Here is a 19350-nt window from a genome sequence, read left to right as displayed (position 1 = left end):
TTGATTTACTTTTATTTTATGGGCTTTGCCTGAACTGATGGGTTTTTCCCCCTTTGAGCTAGTTGCTGATAAGCGTAGAGTCAGATTTGCTGTTCATCTCCAACAACTTTACCCAACCAATTCAAAGTATTTCTGTGAATTGACTCTATCTACAGGTTTGTTTTTATGCAACTCTTACTTTCCCTTTCCTCAGGTCCCCGCTTGAGCTTCTTTACAAGAATATAGACAGTAGTTGGGGGGAAGGTGACTCCGCTGCACTGAAGAAAGGAAGTTTTCAGTAGGAGGGGAGTGCACAGCGTAGCGATAGGGTTTCAAAGAAGCAAAATGCCACTGATTTTACTAGGTGAAGCTTTTTGATAATGGTCTTGAGTAGAACCATTCATTCGAAGCTGAAATGTCTTATATTTGAACTGAAGATTTTAGGTTCTCCATTTTTTTTTTTAAGATTTATTTATTATTTGAGAAAGAGAGCACATGCACGCATGGGGGAGGGGCAGAGGGAGAGGGAGAGAGAGAATCTCAAGCAGACTCCCCACTGAGCACAGAACCTGTCATCGTGGGACTCGATCGCAGGACCCTGAGATCATGACCTGAGCTGAAATTGAGTCAGATGCTTAACTGAGCGACCCAGGCACCCCTTAGGTTCCCCCCCCTTTTTTTTTTTTAAAGATTTTATCTATTTTTATCTGAAAGAGTGAGAGAGTGAGCTTGGGGGGATGGGCAGAGGGAGAGGGAGAAGCAGGTTCCCCACTGAGCAGGGAGCCTGGTGGGGCACTTAACTGACTGAGCTACCCAGGCACCCCTGGGTTTCCCATTCTTAATTTCAGGTGCAGATGTTTTGGCTGTTTTACATTTCCCTCTCACAGAAGAGGAACAATTTTACTTTTGATAATGAATTTTATTTAGGTCTTTTGGCTACATACAAGTTACCTCAAGTAATGAGGGATTTATTTTCAGAATATATGGGATCCAAAACTCAGGAAACAGTGAAGTAACTGGTTCCAGGAAGGCAGGAACTGTTAAAGCAAGTCTGGTAGGCAGAACAAGGCCTGAAATGAAGTCAGACAGTGGATTCCAATATCTTTAAGGCTGCGCTATTAATTAATTATTTTTTAGAGAGGGGGAGTGGTAGGGGAGGGGCAGAGGGAGAGGGAAAGAGAATCTTAAGCAGGCTCCACGCTGTGATTTGGAGCTCAGTCTCACAACCCTGAGATCATGACCTGAGCTGAAATCGAGAGACAGACACTTAACCCACTCAGCCACCCAGGCACCCCTGAGGCTGCACTATTAATGTATACTTCTCTTTTTGTTGTTCAACTTCCCCCACTTTCTCTATAGTGTTTTTCTAGCATTTAGGTTTTGCCTACACATAACTTTGGCTTGTGTCCTAGGGTTCTTCCTATGTCAGTATTACCCGTAAGGTGCTCTGTAGACCCCCTACATCAGTATTGCTTGAGATATTCGTTAAGATTGAAGGGTTCTGAGTCTTCCTCCCAGACTACTAATCAGAATCTCTGGATGTGGGACCCAGGAATCTGCTGTTTTAACAAGCTTCTCAGATATTCTTAGACAAACTCAAGTTTGAGAGCCAGTGCTATATGATAATTTTTCTGTTTCTGCTCCCACAATTAGTTGATTTACTATTCCAAGATTTTCTGGTTTAAATTTCTGAGAGAAGGAATCTGGTTGGCTTGGCTCATCTCTGTGCACCATAGGTCATGAGAAAGCGCATGGATTGGCTGCCTTTTAGGTCAGTAGTGGCAGGGCAGGGGTGATAGGAATCTTTGAAAGGCTGACCCTCAACAAAGACTATGGTAAGAGGCAGATATCCCCAGAAGATGTCTGGGGAGGGGAGGGCAGGCATTCCAGAGCTTGACTGAGTACAGGCTGGGTATCTCTTTTCTTAGTAACTTAGAGATGTGGGAGGAAATTTTTGAAATTTAATTTATTTTGGGCCCTGAATTTATATATTCATTCTAGGCCTTTATCTATACTATTTGGATTTTCTATAAAAGAAGACTGCCTCAGGCATTTTGTTTAAATTCTGCTTCCTCTCCATGAACAAATCTACATGAAATTTCAAGGGTATATTAATTGGTTTTCCATTCAAGACAACTCAGAATGTCGAACTGCTATGGGATACCTAATTCTTTTAATCTATAGACCCGTACCTGCTATTTTGATCATCTCTTCCTTATTTGCAAATATTCTCCATCTCCCAAACTGCTGGTTGGATCTGACCACCCAGTTGCCTCCAGTGTTGATTTCCGTTCTTTGACAGAAAAGACACTGGTTATTGACTAAGGTAAATGATGAAGTGTTCCTTTCTTAAATAAATTATGTTATCTTATAGTACACAGCCTAATGCTGTCAAAAGTGTGTAATAGATTGGCTTAAAAGTCTGTTCATTGTGTGGTCAGAATAGATGTCATCACTGCTCCTAGCTGATTCCCACAGCTACAAGAAATATAGCCTCCTTTTAATTGAGTATTCCCTTTTAGAATTTAAATTTTTCCCTTTGCCTGACATCTGGAATAATAAGTCATTCTAAAACATAAATGCATCTTCTTCATATTTCTAGTTCTTCTCTCCATGAAGTTTCCTCGGCTTTCTTAGAGGTTGTATTCCCAAAATTCAGTAGTAAGAGGATGTATAGAATTCTTACCAAATGGAGGGATTAAGGCATGATTTTCCCCTGTATTAATTCTGAAGATTCCTGCTAATAAACAATTTACATTATCTTTTCAGAATAAATTGCTTGCATTTATTTTACCTGCTTATATGATACTTTTAGGAATTATTCCTCTGGGGAAACACAATTTCTTTTTAAGGGGAAAGCAGCTTCTTTTTAAAAAAGGTATTTTTTTCTGTTTTGTTCTTTCTTTTGCCACACCATGTTTTGTTGGAGATTGGGTTTTTCTCACTCTTTCTGGGCTATGAGGTTCTTTCCAGACTACTTCATAGCAAATTGGGTCTGGAGCATCACCTCCCACTGGAACCCGAAGATCTAGGAGGAGCTTTGGTCCTGTGACTAGGCTTTCAATGGATTTGCCAAAGCAGCTCTACCCAGTCTGGGCCCCGAGATCATCTCAGATACCCAGTGAAGAGAATTCCCAGGAAGGCTCAGCTGCCTCTCAGACTATCTGTGAAGTATTAATAAAGAACCTTGGTAAATTGACTCTCAACCCTAGTATCAAACTCCCTTCCCCTCTACCCGAATATCCATCCCAACAGCAGGATAGAGAGAAGAAACCACAGGGGCTTGTTGACCGCATCCTCAGCAGCAGCAGGAGGGGTGGAGTAAGGAGTTTGTTAACTGCTTGGAGAGAAAGGATGGAAAGCATGATACGATTGATTCAGTACCAGCGCTACCTCAACCAGCTGTCCAAGCTTCAAAAAGATCGACAGCAGAAGGAAATTGAGGGTGAATCAAGAGTGGAAAGATTTAGATGTAGCTGTCATTATTGCCTGTATCATAAAGATCTTTCTGAGGATAGCAGCATGGAGAATAACTATGACATGGAGCCAATGTAAACATTAACTTTATTCTTGTACTGTTTCTTCTTGCTAGTAATTTTAGGATCGTTTTGCAGCAGCTTGGGAAAGCTGTTTTATGTTAGGGCAAACTGTATAATATTTTGATAATCTATGATATATGGTCTGTCTTTTTTGTATCTTTTCTGTCTTGATACCAGTAATTTTGTGGAATACTGTAGTTTGCATTTAAATGACTTCAGTGTAGTTCCACTTTTTGATTTGACCTAAGGAAGCACTAATAGGTTTTGAGTGGCGCCTGTGTGTTTGAGAGGCCTGAAGTCATTAAGATAAAACCTAAGATCAAAAATCGGAAGCCCGTTAACTTGTGCAGAAGGAATACACAGCAATCATTGGCTGGTTTGGTTAGAGCGTAATTAGGCAGGGTGTGTACGCTAGATTTTCTGGTTTCCAACAATTGAATTGTAATAAAATTTTTTTGATGTGCTGTTTCAGTTTTCAGTAGCAAATGTTTTTGTAGAGGATCTTATTAAAATTGAGACTTATTTGAATACCTCTTAAAAAAAAGAAAAAAGGTACTGTTTTCAATATGGTTTATTAGAACTTGGGTTATTCTCATATAAACCACGTATTATGTGGTTGTATTGACAGGCTAGTCTCCATAAACTTATCTAACCCAGAATGGAACATAAAAGCTTAATTCTTAGGAATAATTGTTTTCGTTTTGGGGTGTGTTTTTTTTTTTTTTTTTTTGGTAATATTGGTAACTAAAAGCAAAATTGAATGTGAAATAACATTTTAAAATTCATTTAAACCATGGAGGCTTAAAGAAAAGTAGATTTTTGGGGGCGCCTGGGTGGCTCAGTCGTTAAGCATCTGCCTTCGGCTCAGGGTGTGATCCCAGCGTTCTGGGATTGAGCCCCACATCAGGCTCCTCTGCTGGGAGCCTGCTTCTTCCTCTCCCACTCCTTCTGCTTGTGTTCCCTCTCTCGCTGGCTGTCTCTCTCTCTGTCAAGTAAATAAATAAATCTTTTTTTAAAAAACAGATTTTTTAAAAAATTTATTTATTCATTCTACAGAGAGAGAGTACAAGCAGGTAAAGTGGCAGGCGGAGAGGGAGAAGGAGAAGCAGGCGCCGATGTGGGGCTCGATCCCAGGACCCTGGGATCATGACCTGAGCCAAAGGCAGACCCTTAACTGAGCCACCCAGGCGCCCCAGGAAAGTAGATTTAATCATGAAGTAAAAGGTAGAAACTTTAAAAGGGTGTTTTAAGGACTTTTAAAGACTTAAACTTTCCACTTCTCATTGTGTCTAATAGAATATCCTTGCAAAACCTGAATAATGTATTTTAAAATAATGAGAATGAATAACTGAAACAAATCTTTGCCCAGCAGTTATTAGAGTCAAGGTTTGGTAGTCATAATAGAAGAGAGAGAGAGGAGTTCAATGATTTTCTAAGAGTTGAAAGAAAAAGATGCGTTAAAAGAACATGTGTGGTGAGAGAGAGAATATGAATATGAACATCTGAGATGCGATGAACAGAGTTGGGAGTGGAGAAAAATGAAAATGGAAAGACTTTGGATCAGGCATTTCCCCAGCAGCCATTTCAAGGTATCATCAGTTTTGGGGGTTTAGTGGGAAGAAGGGAAGGTATATAAAGCTAAATGTGGCTTTATGGGGATATTTAGAAGTTTATTGTTTATAACTTGGGGAGTGGCTGAAATTGTTTCCCTACTGATAACATTTCCATTAGATCAGATTTGCTCTGTCCCAAATGCGCATTTTTGGATTTCTGAGGACGGTGATATTGTCTAGGACATTTGAATATTAACTTCTTTGTTTTTGTAATGTTTATGCTTCTTGAGGCATCTTAGCATTTCCTACCCACAAACAGATCAGGTTCATTTCAGATGAAATTTTGCATGTATAATGTAATGTTTCCCTGTTAAATATATTTGTTTAGTTTGTTGTTTCTTTATTCTGTTTCTCCTTTTTGTCCCTTTTCTCTACAGAGGCATCTTTTAAAAAAATCAACTTAACCTTTTTATATACTATCTTTTTTTTTTTTTTAAAGATTTTATTTATTTATGTGATAGAGAGACAGCCAGCGAGAGAGGGAACACAGCAGGGGAGTGGGAAAGGAAGAAGCAGGCTCCCAGTGGAGGAGCCCGATGTGGGACTCGATCCCGGAACGCCGGGATCACGCCCTGAGCCGAAGGCAGACGCTTAACAACTGCACTACCCAGGCGCCCCTATATACTATCTTTTTTGTTCTCTTCTGTTGGGAATGGTCCCTAGTGAAAAGTGAAATCACTAGCGTATATAACACACACCTTTCAGGTAGCTTTAGACGTAATCAGCTGTTACTGTCCATGAGTAAAATCCCTGTGCTAAGAGTTAGTCTTAGCTTCCTCTGCTCTCTCATCTGACTAAATCTTGTGCAGCTGACAGTGCTGTGCCACGGATTTATTAGAGATAGGTCGGAGGTGAATATTTATATCTTTCACCTCCTCCAAAACCAAGTGAATATTAATTTATTTTTTAATTATTTGACACCAACTAAAACTACTTTGTGTGTGGTGGTAGTACTTTATAACAATCTGAATTGAAGAATCGTCAGGAACCATAGTAGTGTTGGTGTATAGCATAATCCTGTGCTGCTGTAGTCTTATTAAGCCGTGTAGACACTGTCTACCTTGGTAATAATTACGGTTATTGTTTCTGTGTGGACTTAGCTTCAAAAAAACTATGTCACCTCAGTTTGCTCTCAACTTTTAGTCTCTTTGTGCTTTTTCTGTCTATTCAGGCTATCAGCTTCATCGTAAAGGACTACCCCCCACCCCCAAAAAAGGGACTACTTTCCCTAGAAAAGGATTTTTGGTATGCTGTATCTTTAGATCAGGTTTTATTATACTGTTAAATCACTCATGAAACAATATTGAGCACATACTACAATATTAGCAACTAACTACATGCCAGTTACTGAGGATACAGAGATGAAGAAGGCATAGAGATTCCTTGGTCTCCAGGAACCTGCCATCTAGTTGGTTTGTTGGGTATATAAATAGATCATTATAAGAGAATGTACAAATTTAGTATAATGATAAAGATGTGCATGGAATATTCTGGAAGCATAAAGAAAGGACTTTTAATCCAGTGTCTAATATAGCAGCCATTAGCTACATTTGGCTTTTTAAATTAATTTAAGTTCAATGAAGTTAAAATTTTAGTTCCTCAATCACACTAGCCACATTTTATTTGCTCAGGAGCCACATGTAATTAATGACTACTGTATTGACAGGACAGATACAGAATACCTTCGTATTATAGAAAGCTCTATAGAATATTATTGACTAAGGAGTCAGGATTTTAAAAAGGAGTTGACAGAGAGCTGAGGCTTAAAAGTTGGGTACTAGGTAGCCGGGAAGAGGTTGGATAGGGACAGAATAAAACGTTCTAGGTAGATGCCAGTTGGTTGAGACTGAGGAGTTTTTTGGGATGTGTGGGTTTTAGAGCTAAAACTGGAACAGTCCTGGGAAAACTGGAACAGTTGGTCACCCAAGTAGAAAGGACTTCATGAACAAAGACGCTGGATCTAGAGAAAAGCTTCACATAGCAGCTTACATTTCTTTGGTGTTGTAGGAACATAACAGTTCATGTGAGGGATTGGAAATGAGGCTGCAAGGACAGACATCAGACTTGCAAGTGACTGGAACATGACCTTGTAAGGGATGAAAGGCCATGCCAGAATTTTAAGCTGGGGGGGTATCATAATTCTGGTCAGTTTTACATTTTAGGTAGATCTGATGGGCAGCTATGTGGAAGATGAATTCGAGGGAGCAAGTTTGGTGGCAGTGAGATGCTAGGAGACTTGAAGTAATATAGGTAAATAAATTAGAAATCCTAAGGACATGGTGGTGAGGTAGAGAGTTTCATAAATATTTATGAGTTATGTGGGGCTCCTGGGGGGCTCAGTCAGTTAAGCGTTCGACTCTTGGTTTTGGCTCTGGTCATGATCTCTGAGTCCTAGGATCCAGCCCTGCATCAGGCTCCCTGCTCAGTGGGGAGTTGGCTTGAGATTCCCTTCCCTTTCCCCCTCTATGTAGTAGATAATCAGTAAGTATTTGTTGAATAAATTAATCCTGGTGATAATAATACATGATCAAAGAGAGCAGTAGCATAGTGTACATAGAGATTATTGGCTTGGGAGTTGGGAAACTTGGATTCTAGTGCTGGCTTTGCCATAGAAAGCTCACGGGGTCTCTACCAAGTCACTTCCCCTAAGCAGGACCTCAGTTTCTTCCTGGAAACAATGAAATCCCTTACGCTGATGGAATACAGCAAATAAGGGCATTAATGTACAGTTGAGACTTCTTTAAGCAGTTTGGGTTGTGTGTATATAACAACTTTTCTTAAAATATATGTGAAATTTTCTAGCTTTCTAAGTGACTTACCTAGAAAACTATGCTTGTTTTTAGAGTAATTAGTCTGTAATATGAAAGAACCTGAATTTTAAATTTGTCTTGATTGGCTTTTACTTTTAGACTCTGCTCTCTTGAAGAAACTGAAAGGGGAAAAAACGTAAGAGATGAGTGGTTCATATTTGAAACCTAAGTACAATCATTATGTTTACACTTTCCATCAGTGTAGTATAAAAGTATATCTTAATGTACACAGTTAAGACACTTAATACCAGAGGTAATTTTTAATTAATCTTTAAAGATTTTTATTTAAATTGAAATATTTGGGACATCTGGGTGACTCAGTTGGTTAAGTGGCTGCCTTCGGCTCAGGTCATGATCCTGGGATCCTGGGATTGAGTCCTGCGTCAGGCTCACTGCTCAGTGGGGAGTCTGCTTCTCCCTCAGCCTGCTGCTCCCCCTCCTTATACATGCTCTCTCTCTCTCTGTCTGACAAATGGATAAGTAAAATCTTTTTTTTTTAAATAAATAAATAAACAAATAAATAAATAAATATTTTGGTGCTCTGCTGCATTTGAATTTTCTGCTAATATAAAGTATACAGTATCACAGGTATTCAGCTCATCTTGTTATTAAGTGGTACTGAGACAGAAGTGCTTTTATAGTCACCAGTCAGTGACAGTTTAACATCTGCTTTGTTCTCAGTATTGTGTATATTAACCAGTTTGTTCATTCTTTTCAGAAAGGCAAGAAGAGAAACTGAAAAATAACAACAGAGACCTATCCATGGTAAGAGTCTGAAGATTAATAGTGTGGTAAACCACAAAATGTTCTATAGCAAAAGACTCCGATTTGCGTTAAATACATTGTCCTTACCTTTTCAGAAATTCACCTGATAATGTCATGGGTGTTCCTGGACCAGATGGAAGTGAAAATATGCTCTTGGGCTTAAACTTCATTTCAGTAATAAGAGAAGCTCTCTCAGGCTGTCTCGGGGGTCATAGTTTGTCCCTTTCTCACAGTTCTTGATTAGCTTTGCCCTTCTGTTTCAAATGAAGTAGTCTGTTTTCTTTTTTTCTCATGTCATTGCTGAATCTTTGGTTTTCTGGTGACCTGTGTCACGCCAGTATCTGAGTTGGAGCATTATAGATGGCCTTTATTGTTGCCTTTGTTCTTTAAGAAGCCTTTTGTTCTGTGTGTCAGGCATACTATAAAGTGTAAAGGAAAATGATTTTATTACCCATCGACTCATCATTTATAAAGAGTAGAGTTTATTCAAGAGTTTTTCTAAGGCATAGGTAGGCTAATTATATGGCTTGACCAATTTTTCTGTTTAATTTCTGTGTGTTTAACACAGGACATCTGAATGGTGTAACAGTTGTCTTTGTTTTCTGAGACCTTTGCTGTATTGTGTTTCTTGCAGTTCTTATTGAGTAAGGCTGTAATTTAGCAGTGCATCTTTTTGAAAAAAGCTTTTCTGTTGACATAGTTGTTAAGTGTTTATAAGACCAAATTTGGAAACTACAGAAAGAAGAGAGAAAAATTGCTGATAAACCTGTCATCCAGGGGCCCAGGTTAGCTCAGTCAGAAGACCATGCGACTCTTGATCTCAGGGTCATGAGTTCGAGCCCCACTTTGGGTGTAGAAATTACTTAAAAATAAAATCTTAAAAAAAAAAAAAAAAGAACTGTCATCCGGAGATAACAACTGTTAATCTTACATCTTTATGATCTTTTGTTTATTTATACTTTTACCACATATGTAATTAAGAAGTTAGCTGCAAGTAACAGAATACCTAGCTAACAATGACTTAAACAGATAAAGATTTTTTTTACTTGTTCAAGAAGTCCAGAGGTTGGTAGTCCTGGGCTGGGGTAGCAGTTCAGTATTGTTATTAAGGATTTAGGTTAGCCATTCTTAGATTGTGGTGGTTTGGTTATTTGATGGCACTTTATCCTTTGTCTTCAGGCATTATGTTCTTCATTCCAGGCAAGAAGAATGGGCAAAGACCTAAAGGGATACTGGCCAAGTTTGTCCCTTTTAAAAGTGGCATTCAGTACTTGTACTTGTAACTCACTGGCCAGAACTGGGTCACATGGCCACCCCAATACTATTCATCAGAAGGGGGCAAGGAGAAGGGCTTGGAGGTGGAGGGTGGGTTAGCCAATAAACAACTTTTTGCCATGGAGTGCCTTTTAAACATGACATGAAACCGAAATTTTTGGGTGTGCCTTAGTAGTGGTTTTCTTCAGTGTGAAATGACAATTTGTTGGTCTCTTTACAGGTCCGAATGAAATCCATGTTTGCAATTGGCTTTTGTTTTACTGCCCTAATGGGAATGTTCAATTCCATGTGAGTATCCTTTAATAATATGGTTTTACCTAACTGTTGTCCTATAAGTGTATTTGTGAGCAATTAACTTTTTTTTTTTTTTAAGATTTTATTTATTTATTTGAGAGAGAGAGAGCAAGCACGTGCGGAGGGCAGAGGGAGAGGGCGAAACAGGCTCCCTGCTGAGCAGGGAGTCTGATGTGGGACTCGATCCCAGGACCCTCAGATCATGACCTGAGTCGAAGGCAGATGCTTAACTGACTGAGCCAACCAGGCGCCCCCAGCAATTACTCTTTTGGTAATATTTTATTTTGATACTTCAAATTTACAGAAAGGTTGCAAGAATAATATATCCATTATCCAGATTCACAGTTGTTAATATTTTGCTCTGTTTTCTTTCTCTTTCTGCCTCTCCATATCATCTTTGTACTCATTCATACATACATTATGTATTTTTCTTAATTATTCAAGAGTATGTTATGGAGTTCATGCCCCTTTATCCGTAGCTACTAAAATGTGTGGGATTTTTTTTTTTTTTTAAGATTTTATTTATTAACTTGGCAGAGAGAGACCACAAGCAGAGGGATCCACAGAGGGTGAGGGAGAGCACCAGAGGGAGAGGGGAAGCAGACTCTGCACTGAGCAGGGAGCCCAATGTGGGGCTCGATCCTAGGACCCTGGGATCATGACTTGAACTGAAGGCAGATTCTTAACTGATTGAGCCATTCAGGCCCCCCATAACTACTAAAGTGTATATTTTCTAAGAACATGGACATTCTCTTATATAACTTCAATTACCAAAATCAAGGAAATTCAATTTTGAGAGAATGCAATTACAACTTTCTCACCCTCTTTAATATCAAGGATCTTTAATGTATAAGTTAAAGACCCAGGTATTATAGAGCCTCTAAAAAGAATTTAATATGTCTTCTGTGTTTTTAAGTTACTTACCAGCATACTGGTTCAAAATGAAGGTAGTCATAGAGTGAAGTTTGACTCTTAAAATAGAGGCTTAACATAACGATAAAGTAAGTTACTGTTGTCTAAATTGGCAGATAGCAGATCTGAGTAATTGTGGAACTGCTTTTGACAGAAACTGGGAAATTATCCAAAGATGACAAGAAGTCCTTAATTACATTTCAAGGCCCACCTGAATCATCCCACAGGAATGAGAATTTCCCTCACTTCCTCTTTTCCTTCCTGTCTTCCTATTCTTCCTCCCCCACTTCATTTCTGTCTGTCTCTCCCTCTCCCTGCACCTCCCCCCTTCCTCCAGTCCATTCTTCCCTCCCCACCAGTTCAGTGCCTATGTTGTGCCAGGCATTGTGCTAGTATCAGCATATAACAAATAAGGTGTGGCCCCTGCCCTCAGTAATAATCAATTTTATTGGAAGAAAGGATAGATGAGCAAATACATTGATGGATGCTATAATAGAAATCTGTGTGAAGTGCAGTTTGGGGAAAAGAAGTGAGTGGCAATTTTTACTTAGGTGAGGGACTAGATGCAGTATCTAGATGGTTTTAATGTAAAATTTCCTTTTAACTAATGATTACTAAAGTTATAGACCCTTAGAGCTGAAGGGGACCTTTGGAAGGTGAAATAACTTGCCTAAGGTATCTAGAAGTCTCCTGATTTCTGGCTTGTAATTCTAAACTCAATACTCTTTCCATCCTGCCGTACTTTCTCTCATATCTTGGGTACATATCCTCATGAGCTACCAGGCAAAGCAAACACTGAAAGGTTTTATAGTTAACTACTGAGTGTCCATGGTACAACTCAAATACTCAAATATTCTTCCTAAAGTGTTGCCTTCTGGACAGTATAGAGCCGGCTAACTACTCATCTGTACTTTTTAAATTTGATGCTTAACTTCTGTTTACTTTTCTCATACTTCTGATGTTTTAAATAATATTTTTTAAATTTTTTTAAAATAATATTTTTAAGGTTAGTGTTATGTCTGTGTGTCTGTTCTGATTAGCCTCAGCTTGATTGTGTGATTTTTGTGACAGATTTGAGTCCTGCTTTGCTAGAGATTCAGCATTTTATTTTATTCCTTAATCTGATGTTCCTTTACTAAACTTGTATTTATGTCCCCTTCTACTAGACTGTAAGTTCCTTATAGTCTTCCCATGTAACAGTTTTTATATCCTTAGGGTTTTAGGGCTTATATAGATGTTTACTGAATAAATTTAAAGATATTTGTAAATACACAGCCCAGTTTCTTCCGTCATGGTTTCTGTACTATTCTGAGGTAAGGATTTGATGCCATTTGTAATGTGAACCAAAAAAAATTTTTAGGGGCACCTGGGTGGCACAGCGGTTAAGCGTCTGCCTTCGGCTCAGGGTGTGATCCCGGCGTTATGGGATCGAGCCCCACATCAGGCTCCTCTGCTATGAGCCTGCTTCTTCCTCTCCCACTCCCCCTGCTTGTGTTACCTCTCTCGCTGGCTGTCTCTATCTCTGTCAAATAAATAAATAACATCTTTTAAAAATTTTTTTTAAAGATTTGTTTATTTATTTATTTGAGAGAGAAGGCATGCATGAGTAGGGGGAGGGGCAAAGGGAAAAGGAGAATCTCCAGCAGACTTCCCGCTGAGCATGGAGCTGACACGGGGCTCAATCCCAGGACCCTGAGATCACAACCTGAGCTGAAATCAAGTCCCAAGAGTTGAATGCTTAACCAACTGAGCCCCCCAGGCACCCTGTGAATCAAAATTTTTAAAATTATAATTACTGATTTCCAAGATGTCAGTGGTTCATGTAGGAAAATACTAGTTAGTGAATCAATTACAGTGGAACCAAATTCTCAAAACCATGAGAGTCTGAATGTAGTTGATGAAAATGTCTGTGTGTGTGTGTGTGTGTGTGTGTGTGTGTGTGTGTGTGTGTGTGTGGTTTAACAGAAGTTTATTTCTCATTCCCACAAAGTCCGTCAGGGGACTGGGGAACTCTCCAGAACAGCTGCTGTCCATGTGGGGGGCTCAACATTCCAAACTACTGTGAGTTTCTGCCCGTTTCTATATGGGCTTCCATGACTGAGACAGGAAGAGCACTAAAGTCTTGCACCAACAAATAAAGGCTTCAGCCCAGATGAAAATGTGTTCTACTGACCCTAAGGTCATCGTTTATTTTAGCCTGGGATAGCTCAGAGTCTTGTAATAAGACAGGCTAATATTAGCAATAAATATTGAGAGTGTTTATTTCAGTATTAACCTGTCAGCAGTGTTTGGAAAAAAGAATGGAAAACAGGTTAGTAATGTAAATCTAATTTTCAAAGACTGTATCTCTTTAATGACGAGAGTGTTAACATTAGGCTTAAGTAGGGTGAAGTCTTGACTTGTAAACTAAGTTGTGAAACGTGGAAATGAATCATTTTGGCTTATGTTCAGTATTTACTGTAGGAGGTAATGTTAAATTACCTTTTTAGAAGAATTTGCCAGTTCTTTCATTCTTTTCTGTAGTTAAAACTAGAGCTTGGCATACAGTTTTGATTTGAATCTACGGTTGGTTTAGTTACTAAATGAAGCTAATATATTTGGTTATAATCATAGAATCACATAACTACAAAGTATTATAACGTATTTCTCATGTTCCTTTCTCTTTTGAGTCAATAATCATTTTCATTTGCCTTTTTTCTGCTACTGATGGAATAGTAACTGTGTGTTGTCCACTGTTGGTCTTTATATATGTTGCCCTTGTAATCTTAACAGCCTTCCGAGATGAGGATTATAGTCTTTATTTTACTGATGAGAATATGAGACTCCAAGTTATTTAACTTGCTCAAGGTATCAAAGCTAGTTAATGTTGAGCTGGGATGTAACTCATGTGTCTCTGACTAAAGTCCTTAGGTAGCATCGTGCCACTCAGACTACTGACTTAAGTCCAAACTCTTTAATCTGGCTTTCATGCCATTCCATGCTTTGGCCCCACCTTTTTTTCAAACTTTTTCTTTTTACTGTCTACAAACCATTGTGTTCTAACTGCACTGTTCTCTGTTCCTGAGACACATATTCTTTCACATGAATTTTAGAATCACTCATGTACCAACTTCCCCTAACGTAATCCCATTTGAGTTTTGACTCAGATTTTATTCAATTTATATACTAGTTTTGAAGTGCTAGACACCTTTATAATTTTTAATATTCCCACCTAGAAGCATGGTGTTTCTGCTAAGTCTGTTTTATGTGCTTTTGTAGTTTCGTCCCAAATAAGTCTTGCATGTATTTTCTATCTTCTAGCTCATTACTACTGGTATAAAAGTAGGTTATCAGTTTTTGTTATTTTATTCTGTAACTGACCATCTTGCTGAATTCCGATAGGTTCTAGTAGGTTTTAATTTGGTTCTCTGATTTTTTAGATAGATAATCGTATGATCAGACAAATAACTTGGTCTTATTCTTTCCAAATTTTCCCCTCCCTCCTTTCTTCTCTGCCACCTTCTCCTTCTCCTCTCTAGTTCTAAGCTGAATTGAATGAGAACAACCAGAAGAGGGTTAAAATACTTAATAACAAAATAATAAAGATAAATCAATAAAGATGGGAACCAAATGAATTTAATAGTTGTATTGCTGCTTTGATAATTATGAAATTTCTAGAGGACTGCAGTTTTCAAAGCTATGTACGAGAACATGTGGGGGACGAAGCACTTCCCTCGTCAGCAGAGGCCCCATGGGTTTTCTTTGCAGAATTTTCATAGTATTGTCACTCTCGTGAACCGTTTAGCACTGAACAGCAGTCTCATGTGCTCCACAATGTCTTATGTATTTCCATTTTATTTTTCCACTCTTAAAGCTCTTGGGTCAAGGGCCATATCTGAAAAGCATATACTGTATAATAATTACTCAGCAGCTATTTGTTGATTATGTTTTTAGGCCTTAGACTGGTATTGAAGTGCCTAACTATTTATGCAGTTCATCAGTACAAGATAAAATATTAGACTCCTTTTCTTTAAGCCATAGAGGTCAAAGAAATCAAATACAGCATCTTCGGGAAGAAAATGTTACGAAAAGCTTCATTATGTTCAAGCTTCTTATAGAAGTCTCCGATTGGCAAGAACGAAGACTGTTCTTTGTTCTTCAGTATACTATTTTCTTTTTGTCAACTTTCTTATTCAGAACATTGGCAGCAGGAGCTTTTTAATTTGCTTGTTTTGTTTTATAATACTAGTGTGGAGGTTCATGTAATATAAGTGTTTTACTATTTATTCAAGCGCTGTATTGATTTTTTTATAAGACTTTATTTTTTTAGAGCAGTTCTAGGTTTACAGAAAAACTGAGAGGAGAGTGCATTTGTTACAATTGGTGAGCCTGCACTGACCCATCATAATCACCCAGCTTACAGTAGGAGTCACTCTTGGTGTACATTCAGTAAGTTTGGACAAATGTATAATGGCATGTATCCACCATTACAGAGTACGTCAGCTGCCTTAAAAATCCTCCACTCCGCCTGTTTATCCCTTTCTCTCCCACCACCCGAGCTCCTGGCAAGCACTGATCTTTTTTACTGTCTCCATAGTTTTGCCTTTTTCAGAAGGTCATATAGTTTGATTCATACAGCATATCGCCTTTTCATATTGGTTTCTTTCACTTAGTGATATCCATTTAAAGTTCCTCCATGTCTTCATGGCCAATAGCCCATTTCTTTTTAGCACCGAATAATATTTCATTGTCTGGTTGTACCAGTTTATCCATTTACATCTGGCTTACTTCCAAGTTTTGGCAATTATGAATAAAGCTGCTGTAAACACCTGTGTGCAGGTTTTGGTGTGCACATAAGTTTTCAGCTCCTTTGGATAGACACCAAGGAGCACAGCTGCTAGGCTATAATTCATGTTTTTGTTCTGGTCTTTGTGCCCCGTGCATTTAAAAATATATATTATTATTATGTCTAAGACTGTGAGCACTATATCTCTGTTTTTTATAAGCTGGCATATGAAATGAAGGGTCTAATACATATTTTGATTATATTATTCAATTTTAATGTAATTTCTCAGAGTTTCACCTTGACCATCATCTGTTTACTGTAGAATGGAATACACTATTTCTTTTTTCTTTTTTTTTTTTTTTAAAGATTTTTTATTTACTTATTTGACAGAGATAGCCAACGAGAGAGGGAACACAAGCAGGGGGAGTGGGAGAGGAAGAGGCAGGCTCCCAGCAGAGGCTCTGGCCCGATGCGGGACTCGATCCCGGAACGCCGGGATCACGCCCTGAGCCGAAGGCAGACGCCCAACAACTGCGCTACCCAGGCGTCCCGGAATACACTATTTCTAATATACCTTTTAATCTTAAAATTTGTTGACAGCTGGCATATTTTATGAAAAAAGCCTAAGGTTAGATGGGAAGGACTTGAATTTCCAGATTTCCAAAGAAGTAATAGGAGGTACTGCTTTTAGCTATTTATTTCTTTTTGGCTTTTCATCCTGGATCATTTCCGTAAAGCTGAAACATTACCATCTTAGAATTAGAAGAGATCTGAAAAGTCATTTAATCCCTTCAATAATACCTCTAGCAAATAATTTTCCATCCTGTTTAATAATTTCCAGTGAGGAGCCTGAGGATTTCTAAGATAATATACTTTTATTGAGCAGTTTTTAGGGTTTGAAAGTAATTCCTTTTACTGGACCAAAATATGCCTTCCTGTGCTTCTACTCATGAGCAAGTGGTCTTGCCCTCTGGAACCAGAGAGTAAGTGTGCTGAAAGAAATAATCTACCTAGGTATGATAATATCTATAAGCTATATCTCTTTTTGCACCTTTTTCCTTCATTCCCCAACTCTTCTTTATTAGGCTAGACACTACTTCACTTAGCTATTACTATGACAAGCTTCAAGTCTCCTGGAAAAATTAATTCATTAAAAGTAAGAGTTCTTGGAAGTTTTTTTTTTTTTCCTCTCATATCTATGGCTAGCTTAAGGTCTCATGCATAGTAGATACTTTCACATGAATGAATAACTTACAGGACATCAATGGTTTTTCTTTTTTTTCCCTAAATCTTTTTTTTCCCAGCTTCATTGAGATATAATTGACATATAACCTATAATATTGTATATGTTACATGATATACATGTAATGATTTAATACACATATGTATTGTGAAATGATTACTACAATAGGGTTAATTAACACATCCTTCACCTCACATAGTTATCATTTTGTGGTGTAGTGGTGAAAACACTTAAGACTTACTATCTTAGCAACTTTAAGTATATAATACAGTATTGTTGACTATAATCACCAGGCTTTACATTAGATGCCCAGAACTTACTCATCTTGTAACTAGAGGTTTGTATCCTTTGACCAACATCTTCCTGTTTCTCCCATCCCCCAACCCCTGCTAACCACGAATCTAACTCGGTTTCCATGAGTTCAGTTTTTTTAGATTCTGCGTATCAGTGGTATCATACAGTATTGGTCTCTGTCTGTCTGACTTGTTTCACTTAGCATAATGCTCTCAAGGTTCATTCCTGTTGTTGCAAATGGCAGGATTTCCTTCCTTTTTATGGCTAAATAACATTCCACTGGGTCTGTGTGTATATAGCTATCTCACATTTGCTTTACCCATTCATTTGCCAGTGGACACTTAGGTTGTTTTCTTGTCTTGACTATTGTGAATAATGCTGCAATGAACATGAACTACAGATGTCTTTTTGAGATAGGAATTTATTTCATTTCTTTTGGATTTGTACCCAGAAGTGGGATTGCTGGATCATATGGTAGTTATGTTTTTAATTTTTTGAAGAACCTCCATTCTGTTTTCCATTAGTGGCCACGCCAGTTTACATTCCTGCCAACAGTGTACATGGGTTTCCTTTTCTCTACATCCTTGCCAGCATTTGTTATCTCTTGTCTTTTCGATGATAGCTATTCTTACAGAAGTGAATTGATATCTCATTGTGATTTTGATTTCTATTTCCCTGATGATGAGTGACATTAAGTAACTTTTCATGTACTTGCCCATTTGTATGTCTTATTTTGGAAAATGTCTTTGGAGATCCTCTGCCCTTTTGAAAATCAGATTTTTTTAATTTTTTTATTTATTTTTTTTTACTTTTGAGCCTTGAGTTCCTTATATTTTGGATATTAACTCCTTAATCAGATATGTGGTTTGCATATTTTTTCTCCCATTCCATAGGTTGCCTTTTCATTTTGTTGCTTGTTTCTTTTGCTCTACAGAAGGTTTTTCATTTAATGTAGTTGATTTTTGTTGCTTGTGCTTTTGGTGTTACATCCAAAAAATCATAGCTAACGTCAAGGAGTTTTTTTTTTTATATTCTCTTCTATGAATTTTCCAGTTTCAGATCTTACGTTTAAGTCCTTAATTCGTTTTGAGTTAATTTTTGTGAGTGTTGTAAGATAGAGATCCAATATCATTCTTTTGCATGTGGCTGTCTAGTTTTCCCCGCACCATTTACTGAAAAGACAATCCTTTCTGTATTCTTGGCTCCCTTGTCGAATATTAGTTGATATATGAGTGGGCTGATTTCTGGGCTCTCACTTCTGTTCCATTGGTCTGTGCATCTGTTTTTATGCCAGTATCATACTGTTTCGATTATTATAGCTTTGTAATATAGTTTGAAATCAGGAAGTGATACCTCCAGCTTTGTTCTTTCTCAAGATTGTTCTATCTACTCAGGGTCTTTTGTGATTCCATAAGAATTTGAGGATTGTATTTTCTATTTCTGTGAAAATTGCCATTGGAATTTTGATAGAGATTGTATTAAATCTATAAATGGTTTTGGGTAAAATAGACATTTTAACAATATTAACTCTTTTGAATTTATGAACACAGATATCTTTCCATTTATATGTGTCTTTTTCAACTTCTTTCCTCTTTGTCTTAGAGTTTTTATTGTACAGATCTTTCTCGTCCTTGGTTAAATTTATTCCTGAGTATTTTATTGTTTTTGATGCTATTGTAAATGGGATCATTTTCTTTATTTCTTTTTCAGATAGCTCATTGTTAGTGTATAGAAATGCATAGAATGATTTTTGTATGTTGATTTTGTGTCCTGAAACTTTACTGAATTTGTTTATTGGTCCAGTTTTTGGTTTTTTGTTTAGCTTTTTGGTTACAATTTCAGGTTGAAAATAACAGAGTAA

At 37.8% G+C, this 19350-nt stretch overlaps 1 protein-coding gene across 1 annotated transcript in view; it reads left to right on the top strand.

Moving 5' to 3' along the window:
* Positions 1-19350, top strand: part of TMCO1 (transmembrane and coiled-coil domains 1) — a 47016-nt gene that overhangs the window by 9063 nt on the left and 18603 nt on the right. Inside the window, exons 4-5 of the mRNA XM_008685699.2 lie at positions 8660-8706; positions 10202-10269. Coding sequence (XP_008683921.1) covers positions 8660-8706; positions 10202-10269 — 115 coding nt within the window. The remainder of the gene's footprint in view (positions 1-8659; positions 8707-10201; positions 10270-19350) is intronic.

This window comes from Ursus maritimus, unplaced genomic scaffold, assembly GCF_017311325.1.
Source record: "Ursus maritimus isolate PB19 unplaced genomic scaffold, ASM1731132v1 scaffold_2, whole genome shotgun sequence".
NCBI classification, from domain to species: Eukaryota; Metazoa; Chordata; class Mammalia; order Carnivora; family Ursidae; genus Ursus; species Ursus maritimus.
Note: the sequence above shows the minus strand (reverse complement) of the source record. Positions and strands in the feature narration are given on the sequence as shown.